We start from the raw sequence: 15,663 nt of genomic DNA on the forward strand, positions 1-15,663 counted from the left end.
AACTACCAGGGGAGTATTACTCACTTCGTTCTCGCAGAGGGGGTGTTGTTTACAGAAATGAGAGGACGAAAAGTGAATATCCAGCGCTTTAACCGGGTTGGTGGATGTGGAAGATCCACCTAAAGAATTTGAAAAATCCTGATTCGAAACCAATAGTGCACATAGGTTTAGGATCCTGAGGAAACATAAATGGTGTATGAACTTATTGTTGATCATCGGCTACCATGGGACTGGATCTCCTAACGTTACTCCATTGTCTTGCGGATTAGACCTCTAGGTCAAAGAGTCGAAGAGTGGCTTCCTAAGAAAACCACCTTTTTCGGTTTAGGCGCCAGGGCGGTATTCCATCGTTTACACAAATCGAATGACGCGGTGTGGCGCATATATATTTAGGTAGCTCTTGTGCCGATGTTTATGTGCTTAAAATAAATTAATAAACACGATTTATGTAGAACAACAAATACTAACCGAGTCGCAGTCTTGAATGTTAACAACGGGACAATTTAAATCCTCAATAATAATAGTGTTTCTTTGAATACATTTTTTTATCGGAAATATCCTTATTTCAACGTCTATACTCCATACATAGTTGATTTTTTTCTTGTTGTGACAACACAATTGTACCAGATCCCGCACATTCGCTATGACTAATTTAACAATATCATCTAAGCTATATTGAGCCGGATAAATAAATTCTTGACGAAATAATCGTGAAAACAATTGGAACTATCTTATTAAGTGTACAGATTATTACCATGTTTTAAACAAGCGTTATCTATTGATATGATTAGTTTAACAACTACTGATATTTATGTCAGTAGTACTCGTTGTTGGCAAACTCGAAATAATAATTTTAAAATTTAATTCATATGAAAAAGAGCTTCATGTTTAAATATAACACTGAGTGCACTAATATAATGCTAGCAGATAGTTATAATGATCATGTATATAGAAGTTTTTTTCCATTAAAAAAAAAACACTCGGATCGTATTGGTTAATTTCAAGGACATTCTGAGTGCACGTTTTAATCAAGCTAATTCATATTATCATAGACAAGTAAATGCTTTAATGTTGTTTGTTGTTTAACCTTGAATTTTTGAATATTCCACTTTTAAAGGGAATCAATATATTCCTCGTTTAACAATATAGTAAAAATCAAATTTGAAGCATGTTTAAAATGCATAGAATTACGCCACGCCTATGTATAATTTCAATTGATTAGAATAAACAACCGTTATTGTGTTTGAAATGAGAGGAAGAAAAGAAGAGGCAAAAGCAAAGTATAGGAACGAATTAGTTAGAATCGAGAACAAAACCTTTAAGTTTTTGTGCGAAATTCGAATATCGTGTATGAAGAGCAACATGCTTAGAATGAAGATGAAAAATTATTTTTGGCATCCAAAGAGTAAAAATGCCTAATTCCATCTTTGCAGATTGTTTTATTGTCATTAGATCAACGTTATTACTAAGTTCTAACCCTTAATTCTGAAACAAATCTAAATCTGGTGGAACAACATTAAATGGATGAACTAATGAGATAGATCCTCTGACATTTTTGTTGGAAATTCACTGCTCTTTATGGCTACAAAGAATTCTTACATTACATCTAGATGTCAGTTCGTGGTAAAAACCTTAAACCTCAACCCTGAATCCTGATTATCAATATTTAAACTTAATTAGGAACAATATGGGGACTGTTAAAAATTTGTTAAGATCATTTTAACAGTTTGACAAGATGGATAATGTTGATCTAAAAGTACAAGTATGTATGTAGTTATTTTTTCGACTTCCAAGTAGAATAAATTGATAGATTTAATTGATTGTATAAAATTTATTTACAATCCGCGATGTTATTTTTTTTCTTCTACACAAACTAACCATTTACAACAGCTATTTTCACACTGACTAGAAAGTAACTGGGAATTCATCGTGGTTGATTTAAAGACTTGTCCCTATACTATTTTTCTGCCACAAAAAAAACTTGCGAACATTAAAACAATTTAATAAATAAAGTTCAAAACTAACTTTAATACAAGGACGAACATGATATCTTCACAATGTAGATCGATAATGGTGTTCATCAACGACATGGTTGTGATACCGAGCTATTTCAAATACATAACAATAATAATAAGAAGAATAAACACATGAAAAATCGATTTCTAATTTATAATTGTTATTTTACGAGAATTCTATTACCCATACCTTTCCATAGAAGTAAAGTTTCGAACTGTGGTTTCAAAACTATTCACCTCATCATTAGAGTGTATTAATGAGTATGAATAAATACATGTTACTGATAAAATTTCAAATAATGTTACTCAGTGCTGACTTGTTGTCTACGTTTTTCTTTGCCTAAAGTTGATTTATGATATAAAACTGAAAAAATGCAACAATCACTTTATTTATATTGTCATTCTTGTGTACGACAATGAAAGATTCATCATAGTAAAATTAGATAACTCACTAAAAAATGTAATATCATCGTCAGAAAAATATTTACCTGAGCTACAAATATTCTAAACCATTTAGATAAGAAATGATACAATTATTAAATTCACTTGGTATTGTTTACTTGAATCTTCCTATTGGTGTTTAGCACTGCAAGTGATCAGTCTCTTATTGGCATATGTGCATACTGCGCGTATCGCCTCGATATTGCCTTAATTCACAAGCATTATAAGCAAAGATGGATAGTGATTTCGTTGTATGGCAACTTTATTCAACGCAGATATATTTATATCATGCTTTGTGTTTATAATGACTGACCGAATAACTGAATTTAGTTTGCCTATATGTTCAGTTTTTCCATTAAAACTGAATAAAGCTCTAAAACTAATCATAGTCAAATGGTAGAAAACTATATCTTCTATTTTAATTGAACATTGATCACAGTTGTATAATAGTACGAATTGAACTGTTCGAACTGTCAATACTATATAAGTAGTGTATACAGTATTTATGCAAATAAATAAAAAGTCTATTTATTAATGTATTATCAATATGTACGAAAAAATATATAGATCAAAAGTGGCTTAACAATTAACTACAGAATAACACACATAACTCTTACTCCCTCTCTCTCTGTGTATATAATTCCATAAGAATCAAGCTAACGTATAAATGTTGTGATTAAAAATTATATTACCCCACTTAAAAAGTAACGATCATTTATAATGAACAATGAAAGAAAATTAAACATATAAACACACATACAGAAAAATAGAAACACATTCTTATAACAATTATACTCCTGTCCACGAAGAAAATAAATCAATGCAATCATACAATGATCTGGTCACACCCAAAACTCAAATCATTAAGAGAGTAAATGCAAAAATAGCATTAGTGATAGCAATAATATTAACATTAATGAATCTTTGGAATCATGAACTGATCAATGTTAGACCACCATTTAAAACCTGGAAGCACTGGACAGCCGTTTCGTCACAGTATGCGATTCTTCAGTAGTGCGTACCCACGATTCCGTATACATGAATCGAACTTAGGATTTTCGGTCATGCGCGTAAACGCTTAACCGCTAAACCGCTGGTTTGACGTGAACATCTTCCACTACCTTCATAGAGTAGTTGCCTCAGACTTAACACGGTTGGACTCCAATGGTCACGGCTTCTCATTACAACTACAGCTAGTCACTAGTGTGCACATGATACTTGTAAGTATAGGTTTGTGAAGACTTTTGAATTCCATTAAAATAATGAACCGACCAATATTAGACCACAATTTAAAACCTGGAAAAACTGGTTAGACAGAGTGAATTCAATGAAACTCAACAATCTCCACAACCCTATGTTTACAATTAATAAATCACTTCCTACCTAACGGAGTACTTAATATTTATTTAAAAAATCTAGTGATAGAAAGATGCAATCGCAAAATACGATTTGTAGGTTATATTTTTCATGTATTGATCTCAGATGAAGTATCATTAAAAAACAGGAAGCATTGAACAGCTATGTAAATTCTTAACAGATGACACGTATAATCCAGTCAGGGATTGATCTCATGACCTGATCTACAGATCTTGTAACAAGCGCTAAACCTTTAGAACTACTATTGGGTTAAGGTTCAATTGTACACATTCTAAACTTCGTCGGAAAATCACTAGCGACCAGTGTTTCACTTTTGAAAACTTTAAACTCAACTAGTTATCACTCATCACTAGAGCTTCAGGGAGTAGTTTATGTGTAAAGTCAGTTTACTCTGAAAATAGCTTATGTTGTGACGAAGTGAGATGAACTGAACAACTATTTGGAACTAAGGTAAATTGCAAATTATATCTACTTTAGTCTTGAAGTCCTTAATAGTCCTCACCAGCAATGAAATCCAGGAGCTTTCAGAAATCATGTAATGTATAGATTCAGTATCAAATGGGTCACAGTTCTGACTTCCATCGATAAGTGATGCAGCGTAACGTCAAAATTTTAAGAACAATCGAATGGACGTCAATGTAATGCCTTATTGAAATAGGAAACATGTATACACAACATCGGTTGTATAAAGACTAAAGGAGATAAAACCAAGGCATGGTGTAAGTTCTTAAGATCACCGTTTATTGAACGGAGACGTGTTAAAAGATGTGGAATCCGGCTCTATGACTCGCGAAGTCACCAGAGTGAAAGGAAAGGAAAAACAGCTTCCACTCTCAACGCGAAACCCAAATAATGCACAATAACTGGTCTGTTTTAAATAGTATATCTATGACATTAGGGAAACATGAAGAAATGTAGAATTAAAAAGTGACAAACCGCAGAACAGTTGAGTGAGGAAGTTATGAATTTTTAGTTAAGTCAGAACTAACTCTTTATAAAAAAGAGCAAAGTAAAGACTATTTGAAGTATTTCGATAAAGCAATTAGAAGATGGAGTAATCTTTAAGTCATTTTATGACCTAGGATAATGCGACAGTTTCCTATTCTTTCTATACGATGTTAAATGTTTCTCTCCCTTTTATTACTTTTTTTACTTGGACTTTCATTTAATTTTCATACAAAAATGCTCTGACTAAAATGTGTGACCAGATTGTTCAAAATACATAGTGCAAATACATCACATTTTTCAAATCAACTTCGTCTTCTAATTGCTCTATCGAAATTTATAAAAGGGACTAATTGCTTTAAATATTTGAAGTATACCGAACATATGTGCAATCAGTCAGTTATTCATAAGCAACATAAAACCCAGCATATATATGCATTGGTTCAACTCGGCACATCACATTAATAGTGGAAGATAAAGTTATCAAAATAAATCCCTAAGTAGTACTAGCAGTAAAAGTATCAGTAGTAGTAGTCGAAAAGATTAGGCATAGATAATATGAATGGCAAACTGATGTCTGGTAGTGAAACGCTTGTTACTAACTTCTTAGCCACAATCCCATAATGCTGAACATCCCTTACAAGTCAACTGGAACAATAAAGAAAAGGTGGGAAATGTGAGTAAGAGCTTTACTCCAGTGTTAGTTTAGATAATGAGGACCGAGTGTATTTATAGAATTATATGTGAACTTGGACTGGTAGAGCTATAGGTAAATATCCAATCAAAGACGTGATACACGACTTTTCATTTTCTAGGTTTTTCTGAAAAGCGTTTAATCAACGGTTGTTGGATAATACGTTTTCTGGCATTTTTCGGACCACTATAGACTTTGAGGATGGATATTTTGAGATTCCCCAAAAACAACAAATAATAAATTCGATGAATAAAAAGCGTGAGGTAATTTTAAGACTCGATAGGTCAGAGAGAATATAGAGCGACTGCATAAGTTTATACATACAAATATATCACTACATATTTTGACAGAAAAATAATAAAGAAATAGATAAATAACTTACTAAACTATTACACTGATGTATACGAGCAATTATCAAATCCATATAAGTTATACTATTAGAAGTGATAAATTGATTCTCACCGAATAATGATGGATCATCACAAGATTCAGGTGAAAATACAGGCGAATTATTATCATCATCTTTAAGCGTAGCCTCGACAGAGGACGACTGACAAGAACCAATGGGATTAATTCCTTCGGGTGTTGTTGACGTACTTGTAGTCATTTGATTCATTTGTGAATTGGTACCAAATATAATGGTTGAAGGTAGTTTCATTAATAGAAATCGCAATAGTATGGGAAGTAATGAAGAGCCTACAGTATGAATGATAAATTGTTCCAGGTAGACAGTAGCTGTGATAACATCTTCAGGAGCTTTCTAAAAGTGAAAAAAGAAAAAGGAAGACGAAAACAATGTAAAAACAGGAAAAAAGTAAACCAATCAACAGGCAAAATTATACACCAGTTCCATTATCCATTCATTAATTCTGATTAGGTAAACATCGTATAATGTAAGCATGGAAACACTACAAATATCGGAGGTACTTGACAGAAAGCCCTAGATCTAGGTTTTGTGCTGGTTATCACTAGTCAACGATAGGTACCTGACATCGTCAGGGAACTGGTGCTTTTTGTTGGATTCAAAATAGGGACGTCCAATCGCATATACTTTATGAGATATTTACTAACCATGAGCGATGGCCACATACCGCAAATGATCAGTACTAAGAACTTGACAAACATGATACTGATTACTTATTACTCAGCGATCAACTAATGTAAACACCTTAGACCAACGGGAGGTCAATCATGGCTCCACTACTACCGTTTAAAACCAGGAGGCATAAGACAGCGGTTTCGTCCTAGTACGGGACTCCCCGGCAGTACTCGTCCAAGACCCCGCATTGAGGAATCGAACTCAGGATCTTCAGTATCGCGCACGAACGCTAACGTCTAGACCACCGATCTGAAGCCCAACAGTGTTAATGCTTAACTTCAACAGATCCAAGATATTGTGTGCAATGGATAACTGTCTCACATCTGACATGGTAGAGTTCCACTGGTTACAGCTTCGCAACAGAATTGGCATTGCCTAGGAGTCCCCATACTACGATAAAACAGGTGTACGATGCTTCTAGGCTTTCAATGGTGCTTTAACTGATATCAGCTTGTGGGTTAAACCATGAAAAACATTTTATTCCAAAATATATCGCAACTTTATTGATAGAGTTCGATTAGCACCAAGAACTAAAGAAAAATAATATTGGTCACTTCTCAGTGGTCAACCAATTATAAATATCTGAGGCATAGACAAATTTAGTCAAGGTCTGAACAGTTAGATGGAAAATTTTCTTACTTTTAGATTGCGCGATACAGGTTTAAGTCTCTTATTAATCATGAGTTACTTCAAGATTGATGTGCATTTTGTTGAGTATACCCGACGACCAAACTTCAAAAGTTTTAGTAGTTATTTAGTACTAACTGGAGAACTACTCATAATCAAGTAAAATCAGGGATCATTCATGGATAAAAGGTTTAGTGGTAGCATGTATGATTGTTAAGGTTTGAACAACGTGCAGGACACTAGTTCCCAGAAAATTCACAGATATACCTTGCTCACGAGTCCCAAATAACATGAAATCTAGGTCCACAGCTTCCTGTTCAGCAATTTGAACAGCTTGCTAAATTATACCAAAATATTGTAATAAAAACCGTTTACAAACTATTGTTAAAAATCAACACCAATCACATCGATATTTTTCCATTAATAGAATCTAGTCATTACAGATAGACAAGATCTCATGTTGATTGCCATACACAGTTTATGAAAAGATATATCTATCTATCTATTTAAACAAAATGTCGGTATTGACAACAGTTTTAACTACAACCTATCACTAAACAAAAAACTTAAAAGTGGATGAGAAATAAAAGTAAAAGAAAGAAGAATAACTAAGTGTCTTTTTTCATTCAAGTCTAATGATGGAAATTAATAGAAAGTACATGACCTTTTTACTACTCTAAAGAAATATTGATTAAGCCATAGAATCACACTCAATAATGATCATAATTATTATTTCTATCACTAAAAAGGTACTCTTTTTTAAGTTATAAATATACATACATGGGCTTTGGAAAAAGTTTTCGTTTCAGTTGTAAATTTAGACAAGTTTTTAAAATGTCGAATAAGAAAATTTATTGGAAGTATTTTGGTCTGCGAACTGGATGGTTTGGTTATGAAGTTTTCATTGTCCTTTGTGAACAACATTATCACTATATAATTCAAAAAGAAGTAAGCCACTAGAATTTCTTCATAATGGAACCATCTATGTCAGAGACCAAATTACCTTCAACATCCATGTCTTGAGCTACAAACATTCTTCATTATTTCAATAAATTATTCTTTAAATTGAATCTTATTATTTAGCTTGATGAATTTCATACATATATAGAACACACACTTTCTTAACAAAAAAATTCAGAATTTTCGGAACTTTAAACATAATATAAAGGAAAAATAGTTTAAATCTTATCTAATCTTATGAGAGTTTAGGCCATGGTCGTTTAACATAGAGATACTTGGAAGACTACAATATATCTGGTGAAAAGTCTCAGTGAAAAGTTATTATTATCTAACAGAAATATCAAGTGAATTACGATCAAAGACATGTAAATCATAAGGTAGTGATGGCTCAATGACTGGGTATTCGTAAACATTATGGTACACAGTTCATGTAAAACACCACCCTCCATGTATCTCTTTTAGATTGAGTGGTACAAAGATTTAGACACCGAAAATTCACTAACTATTGATTTGAATCATAAATGAAAGGTTCTGTGTTTGTAATCATTTCAATGCTTGATATTATTGCTTAATGGAGAATTTTCAGTAATACGACAAGCTAAAACTATAGAACGATCTCATTCATTTACAGAGTAAAAGTTTATATGCTCGGCTTTACTTAATGGATTTTGTATGCATATGTGAAAGTTATTCATATTATCCGACTGCTCGAACGGAATTTGATGTGAATAGGGTTGGAACTGCCAACCTCATGGTCGAAAGCCGATTATCAACTTGGAAACCAAATTAATATTAACTATCAATCGGAAAAGAATGAATAAATTCCCAAATCTTCATATTTATCAACATTTCTAGCAACATATTACTCTAAACTGACATATTGCTCCGTTCACACACACACATTTTTTTTAAAAAAACGTATTTCTGTCCACTAGAGTTCATTTCGTCAATACTGTTTATAGATTTCAATGATTTAAGGAAGTTTAACTAACACTTTTGTAAAAACGAATTTCTTATATGAACTATTAAAATAACATACTACACATAAACTCACTAACCATGATGTAAGCCATTGAAGTATCCAGCGTAGAGCCTGGGATAAATGCGCGTTAGTGCAATCAACAATATCATATCATAAAGACATGATGAGATTATTAAAGTAAATATACTCAAGAAATCGAGATTATTGTAGTGACAATGATAAGAATAAAAACTCGAGAATATCTGACTGATAAGATTTTGAGTTATCTCCTTTTTGATATTAGGGATTGAAATTTGAACAAATCAGTGATTATTTGGACTCAGTAGCTCAGTGGATAATACGTTTGGCATTTGAAGTGAAAAGTACTACATTTGAGTTTCGGTATGAACAATAACTCTAAAATGCAGGTACATCCGGCTGACGAATTTATAATATGAAGAAAAGCTCGTCCTTCATACCACTAATAACCACAACTTTTCTATCCCATGTAACTGAGGAATATAGTTCGAAAAGACGGAATGAAAAGATGTATGAAAGAATACTGAGACACCAGATCAACAGTAAAATAGAGTGAATGCATCTAAGCGATTGTGACCCTGTAGTTAATTCCACATACCCATAGATGGTCAACTAAATGATGATAATGACAACAACAGGAATCAGCGATAGATTGACTCAATACACGACTAATATTTGCAATAAATTAAGGGAGTATTTTAATGCATAATGGCACTTCATATATTACATCATAATTAAAATAAATATCTTCAATCTAGTAAATAAAGTATTCAACAGTATACATGTGTATGTTTCATTTACAAAAATGGCAAACGAGAAAAAATAGAATAATAATATTAACGTGTCTGAAGAGATTTAAACCATTTGAAATTATTCATTGTTAAAATAACTCCTTTCTAAAGTTGAGGTTAAAATGATCTAACGATTTAAAGATTAACTTGATAGTCAAATTACTGATATAGTTGTATGATCATAAGTCACACTGTTTGTATGGAATCTAACAGATACTAATTAATGAATTATTTGAATCAAACAAAATGAAGCAGAGTTTCAACTTTTATCTTTCTTACAATTAGTTCCCTTTATGAATTTAAATAAAGCAAGAACAAATATTGATGCAGAATAGTATGAATTCACAATATTTCGAGGTTTCTCGTCAGCTGATTACAAACCAAAATTGTGATAGAATTTTTTACATTGAGATAGTGTGAAACAATTCACATAAATGAATGTAAATAACTGGAATGACAAAGGTTTACAATAATAACTATATATATATATATATATATATATATATATATATATATATATATATATCTCGAACAGGTCAGAGGTTAATTGATGTTAGAAAAGAGAAAATAATTGAGGGTGGGTGGTGTAATAGTTTAGTGGAGTTCATGGATTGTGTGATAATTTTAGAGATTAATGGAATTTTATCTTTCTTCTAGTTTACTATAAGTCAACATCATATGCTAAAGTAGGTGTATATAGTGATTAAACATACATAACAAATCTTTCATTCCTTCATATATTTTCCAATAAAATATTAAGTTACAAATGTAATCAATTATTTACACAAATCAACTATTAGACAATAAATAATGATAATTTCCATTCTCAATTATGATTGATAAGTTTATATTAGTTTAAGTAATTTAATGAAATCATTATGTTCATATTTTTTATCCAATATGAAGTTACTCACAAAAAACAACAACAACAAAAATTAATCATTTAACTGTACCATTTTTAATGGTTTGTCATATGTCCAAAAATCAAAATTTATTATGTTATAAATTGACTTGATAAAGTACTCTAGTTCATATCAGTTATTTGTTCCAATAAATAAATAAATAAATCCAAACCAATTGAACTAATTACTATCGATAAATGTACTAACAACAATAATGATTATTGACATATTGAATACTAATAGATTATTTTTTTTCTCTTAAAACAAAATCTATCATTGAATTCTTGTGTTTTATTAATTAATTAATTAATGAATTATGAAATAATCATTAGAAAATAAAATAAATTAAAGAGAGTGAAAAACAGTATGGCCACATACACACAGAGAGAGAGAGAGACAATAATTTTAATTCATGTGTCTTTTGGAGCTAACTCTCCAGGTTCATTTCATAATAAACCTTTTTTTAAAGAGAAAGTGAAAGAAACATAACAGAAGTGAATTGCTAAAGTCATTCATTCGTAATTTTGGAAAATACCTATCACAATTGTGATTCAATGATTTTATGTAGATTATTATAAGGAAACGATTTGTTTGATTATTAATTGTATATTTAAAAAAGATAATGACCGACTACTTGATAAAATAGTACTATATATTTTAATTTCAATAAGTATAAGAACTGATATTGCAAGAAAAAAACTGATTTTACAACAGTCAGGGTAAATCAATCTTGTCATATCCGCCACCATTTACGGCATCATCTCGATAAATGGAAATTATCTGAAGCCAGTCACTTCTTCTCAGGGGGTTCATCTTATTGATGTGGACTATGAAAATAACGAAGTCCGATTTAGTGAGAACTCTGATAAAATTTAGAGTCTATTAACTGTTTCACGACTAAACTGCATCAATACCTAGATTGATTAGAAAGAAATGAAGTAGTTAACTACGATGACTAATTCATTTACCTAGGAAATCTCATTAGTCCTAGTAAGTTGATGTAAAAAAATCTTGTCACGGATTCAGATGGTCCGGTCAGCCTTTTTAAATCTGCGCCATTCGTGGAGGGGCCGAAATGCTTGTCCATTAACCAAAGGATGAGTATATTGCATAACAATCCACTCCCTATTATTCTGTGGATGTGAAACATGGCTTGTGAGAGAAATGTTTAGGCTGCAGGTTATTGATCACAAGTATCTCAGAAGTATTGTTTCCGTTTCATTGAACGACTAAGTAATCAACTTTGAGACATGGTAAAGATGTAAATTGATTGATCTGGTTGTAATTTTACATCAACTTAAACGGCTTGAACATGTGTTACATATACTGAGACATTTTCTACCTTGATAAGCGATCATTACTGGAGTAGAAGTAGGTTGGAAGAAGGCTAAAGACGCCCAAACAAAAACATGAAAACGTTCCATGAACTCACAAACTGTTGATTTGAACCATTTAAGCATATATAAATTACCTGGTTAGGGTTTATGTAGCAACCGGGATGAGGGGTTGAATAGGTTCGCTGTCTTTCTGTCTTTCCTTAGATCCTGAGTTTTAAAGCTATCCTGTATATTGCTTAATCGGTTTGAAAACAGAAAACGGAGTAGTAAATTTATTTCCATCGACAAAACAATGGTGATTGAGAAAACTGACAAATTATAATATATATCAATCTACAACATACCTGTGTTAACGCTGGACCAATGATAGAAACAAAGAAGATAGCATGTATACAGTGCAAAAGACATGATTGTATCAGGGGATGAGCAATCTGTTAAAAGGAAAAGTAGAAAATGGAAATATATTGTTGTGATCACCTGAAATAGTATGATTGGTTAACAAGAGAATTGTCACTTATGAATAATATTAGTAAAAACAGCAGTATAAGTAGAGATAACATTTGATCCTTTGTTTTAACTTCACTAGTCCAGTAGACAAAAACAAATATAACAAACAAACAAGAAAAACACTCGTATCTATGAAAACAGAATATAAGAAATGTATTGAAAAAAATTATTGGATTATTTTTAAAGATCTAATCTACGAAATTCATTGTTGTGACATTATTTCATTGATGAAAAAATGTATTATTAACAAACATTCAATAATATCACTAAGATAATAATTAAAAATTACTTCAGTTAAATGAATAAATCGTTTTGGGAAAAGTAAATAAAGTTTAATCACATTGAACTTGAGATAAGTCTTAGCAATAACGACGGAATATTGTGAATCGATTGAAGTTGGAAATATCAATTAGTTTATGGTGATACTGAGGTTGAGCAATTATCGTGAAGCGTGAGGGTGCTAAGATCGATCCCTGATGAAGACATTAAGCTAAAAAAAAACTTACTTCCTATCCAATAATTTGATATCAAAAAGTGACAATCAGAGGTACTAGTCGAAAAGTTAGAAAAACACAATCATTGTTAGGTTAGTGGAGAAAAGAAGAGCGCAACCTTTTGGAGCAAATGATACAGGATTGCTTTACTTATACGAAAATATTATCTTCCTATGGCATACTCAAACATGACATGATCTCAGAATTAATAATAATGTTGGAACTGAAGCTAAGGAATTCAGCAAACAAAAAACAAATAAAACGTGGAGAGTTTTTAAAAAAATTTAGTTATAAAACGTCAAATCTTTTAAGTACATTTGCAAAAATATCATGTACTCGGCCTATTTTTTATAGACAAATTGCTATAACGAAATTGTTGTAGATAATGAATAATTAGTTTTTATTGGTCAGATCATTGAGATAAAGTGAAAAACTCCACTTGTCAATATGACTCCTCCCAATTTGACAGTTTCATAAACACTATTCAGATACACGAAATGTTCATATATATGGTTTGAATGAAATTAAACATCGTCAAAAAAACTATTGATAACTTCAGTTAACATATAACGTCCATACTTTGTCCTCAGATTAACTGAAATATGTTAGGTGGTTGGAATGCCCCCAAATGCCCTGGTACGGCCGAGAGTGGGGAGAGTCCGCTATCCCTCTCGAAATGCTCTCACATGGTCACGCGTATATAGCCTCTGTCAAGGAAGTCCTACTCACTGCCTTCTCGTAGCGGGGGTGGTGTTTACGAAATTGAGAGGACGAAAAGCGAATGTCCGGCGCTTTAACCGGGTTGGTGGATACGGAGGGTTCACCTAGGGGAGTTGGAAAACCCTGATTACAAACCAATAGTGCACATGGGTTCCAGTATCCTGAAGGAACAAATGGCGTATGAACCAATCGTTGGTCACCGGCTACCATGAGACTGCATCTCCTTACGTTGCTCCACTGACTTGTGGATCAGACCTTCATGTCGACGGCTCCGGGTGTGGCCCCCCAGGAAAACCACCTGCTTCAGTTTCGGCACCTGAGCAGTATCACAGCCCTCACACATATCAAATGAGATTTGTATGGCGCATATGTATTTGGTGCCTCCTTGTACCAATATTTATGTGTTAAAATAAATAAAATAAATAAATAAGGTGGTTGGAATTGGTCTACAGGAGACCCTGTTCAATTTTGGTTTCAAGTTAGTTAGAACTCGTTAGTAAGGTGTCTCTAAAACTTTGAGATACCTAATCCTGTCCGTAGTGTTCAATGTCACATTTATCAGGTCATTTAGTGCTGATCAAATTCTGTTAGTCAAGTGGCAATATAATCACCAATCTATGTGACTCACCATTGTTATACAGGAAATCCTACAGAAGTTCACTCGTGAGTTGAATAGATCTCTGATAATATCTCAAGCTATGAAATGGAGTCAAGTGATTTCGAATCCCATGAGGAGTATCAATTCCTTTAACGAGTATCAGCTAGCACAAAAACTATGTTGAACAGGGTATTCTATCGACTACCTACAGTCGAATCAACATATCAAAATATATAAAATGTGATGTCGTGTCACTAAGACTAATGATATTATCTCAATTAATCAGTAGAATTCGATCAACACTGAAGGACTATACAAATATGATATGGGTCATTATTCAGAGAGTAGTTAATATAACTGGAATTTTCAACAAAATCAATAATAAACATGTATTGCACGACAGCATTAATTTTAAATTGGCCACATTTCAATTACCAATAGAAGTACATAAAAACAGCATCCTGATGACTAAATTTGTTATTCACTAATGAAAAACATTAAATGAGACAAAGAATTAATTGAATATATCAAGTGATGTGAAAAAAACCACCTAATATAACCAAGAAATAATAATGATTCATCTTATAAGACGATTAGACTATTAAACTGTTAAAAAACAAGATGAAAATTAAAACACTGTGTCAACAACATAAATGACCTTTACATTCATAAAAAAGCTAAAATTAATCGTCAATGTTTACTAGGTATGTTTTACCTAACACTTTGGGGTCATTTTTCTGTTTATTTAGTGAGTAAGGTTTGTATACAACAGTGTAATTCTAGCTGGTGAAATTGTGAACCGATCTAAGTTGGACTATCGTTAAAAAATGCAGGCACTTGACAGCTGTTTCACCCTATCACACAACTTCTAAGCAGTACTCATCTACGACACCACACGTGGGAATCGAATCCAAGATCTTTGGTCTTCAAAACCTTATACTGACTTGTAATCTTTTTATTGGAGATTTTATTTTAAAATTTAACTTTCATTGAGTTCATGTTTTTCAACTCTATATGTTGATCTGTGTTACACTGGACATATGTTTATAACAGACATTTGGAGATACCTTAAGATGTTCAGTGAAACGACAATCACTTCAATGCATAGAAACTTAATTCGTAGTTGCTGTTTTCAATTAATTTTAGATAATAATTA

General features: G+C 32.2%; 1 protein-coding gene across 1 annotated transcript in view; it reads right to left on the reverse strand.

Annotated features, from left to right (window-relative positions):
• MS3_00007374 (uncharacterized protein) overlaps positions 1–15,663 on the reverse strand; it is a 43,811-nt gene that overhangs the window by 14,635 nt on the left and 13,513 nt on the right. Inside the window, exons 5-7 of the mRNA XM_051215639.1 lie at positions 12,533–12,619; positions 5,855–6,232; positions 2,026–2,105 (exon numbers count right to left, since the gene is read on the reverse strand). Coding sequence (XP_051066169.1) covers positions 2,026–2,105; positions 5,855–6,232; positions 12,533–12,619 — 545 coding nt within the window. The remainder of the gene's footprint in view (positions 1–2,025; positions 2,106–5,854; positions 6,233–12,532; positions 12,620–15,663) is intronic.

This window comes from Schistosoma haematobium, chromosome 4 (genome assembly GCF_000699445.3).
Source record: "Schistosoma haematobium chromosome 4, whole genome shotgun sequence".
In the NCBI taxonomy this organism is placed as follows: Eukaryota; Metazoa; Platyhelminthes; class Trematoda; order Strigeidida; family Schistosomatidae; genus Schistosoma; species Schistosoma haematobium.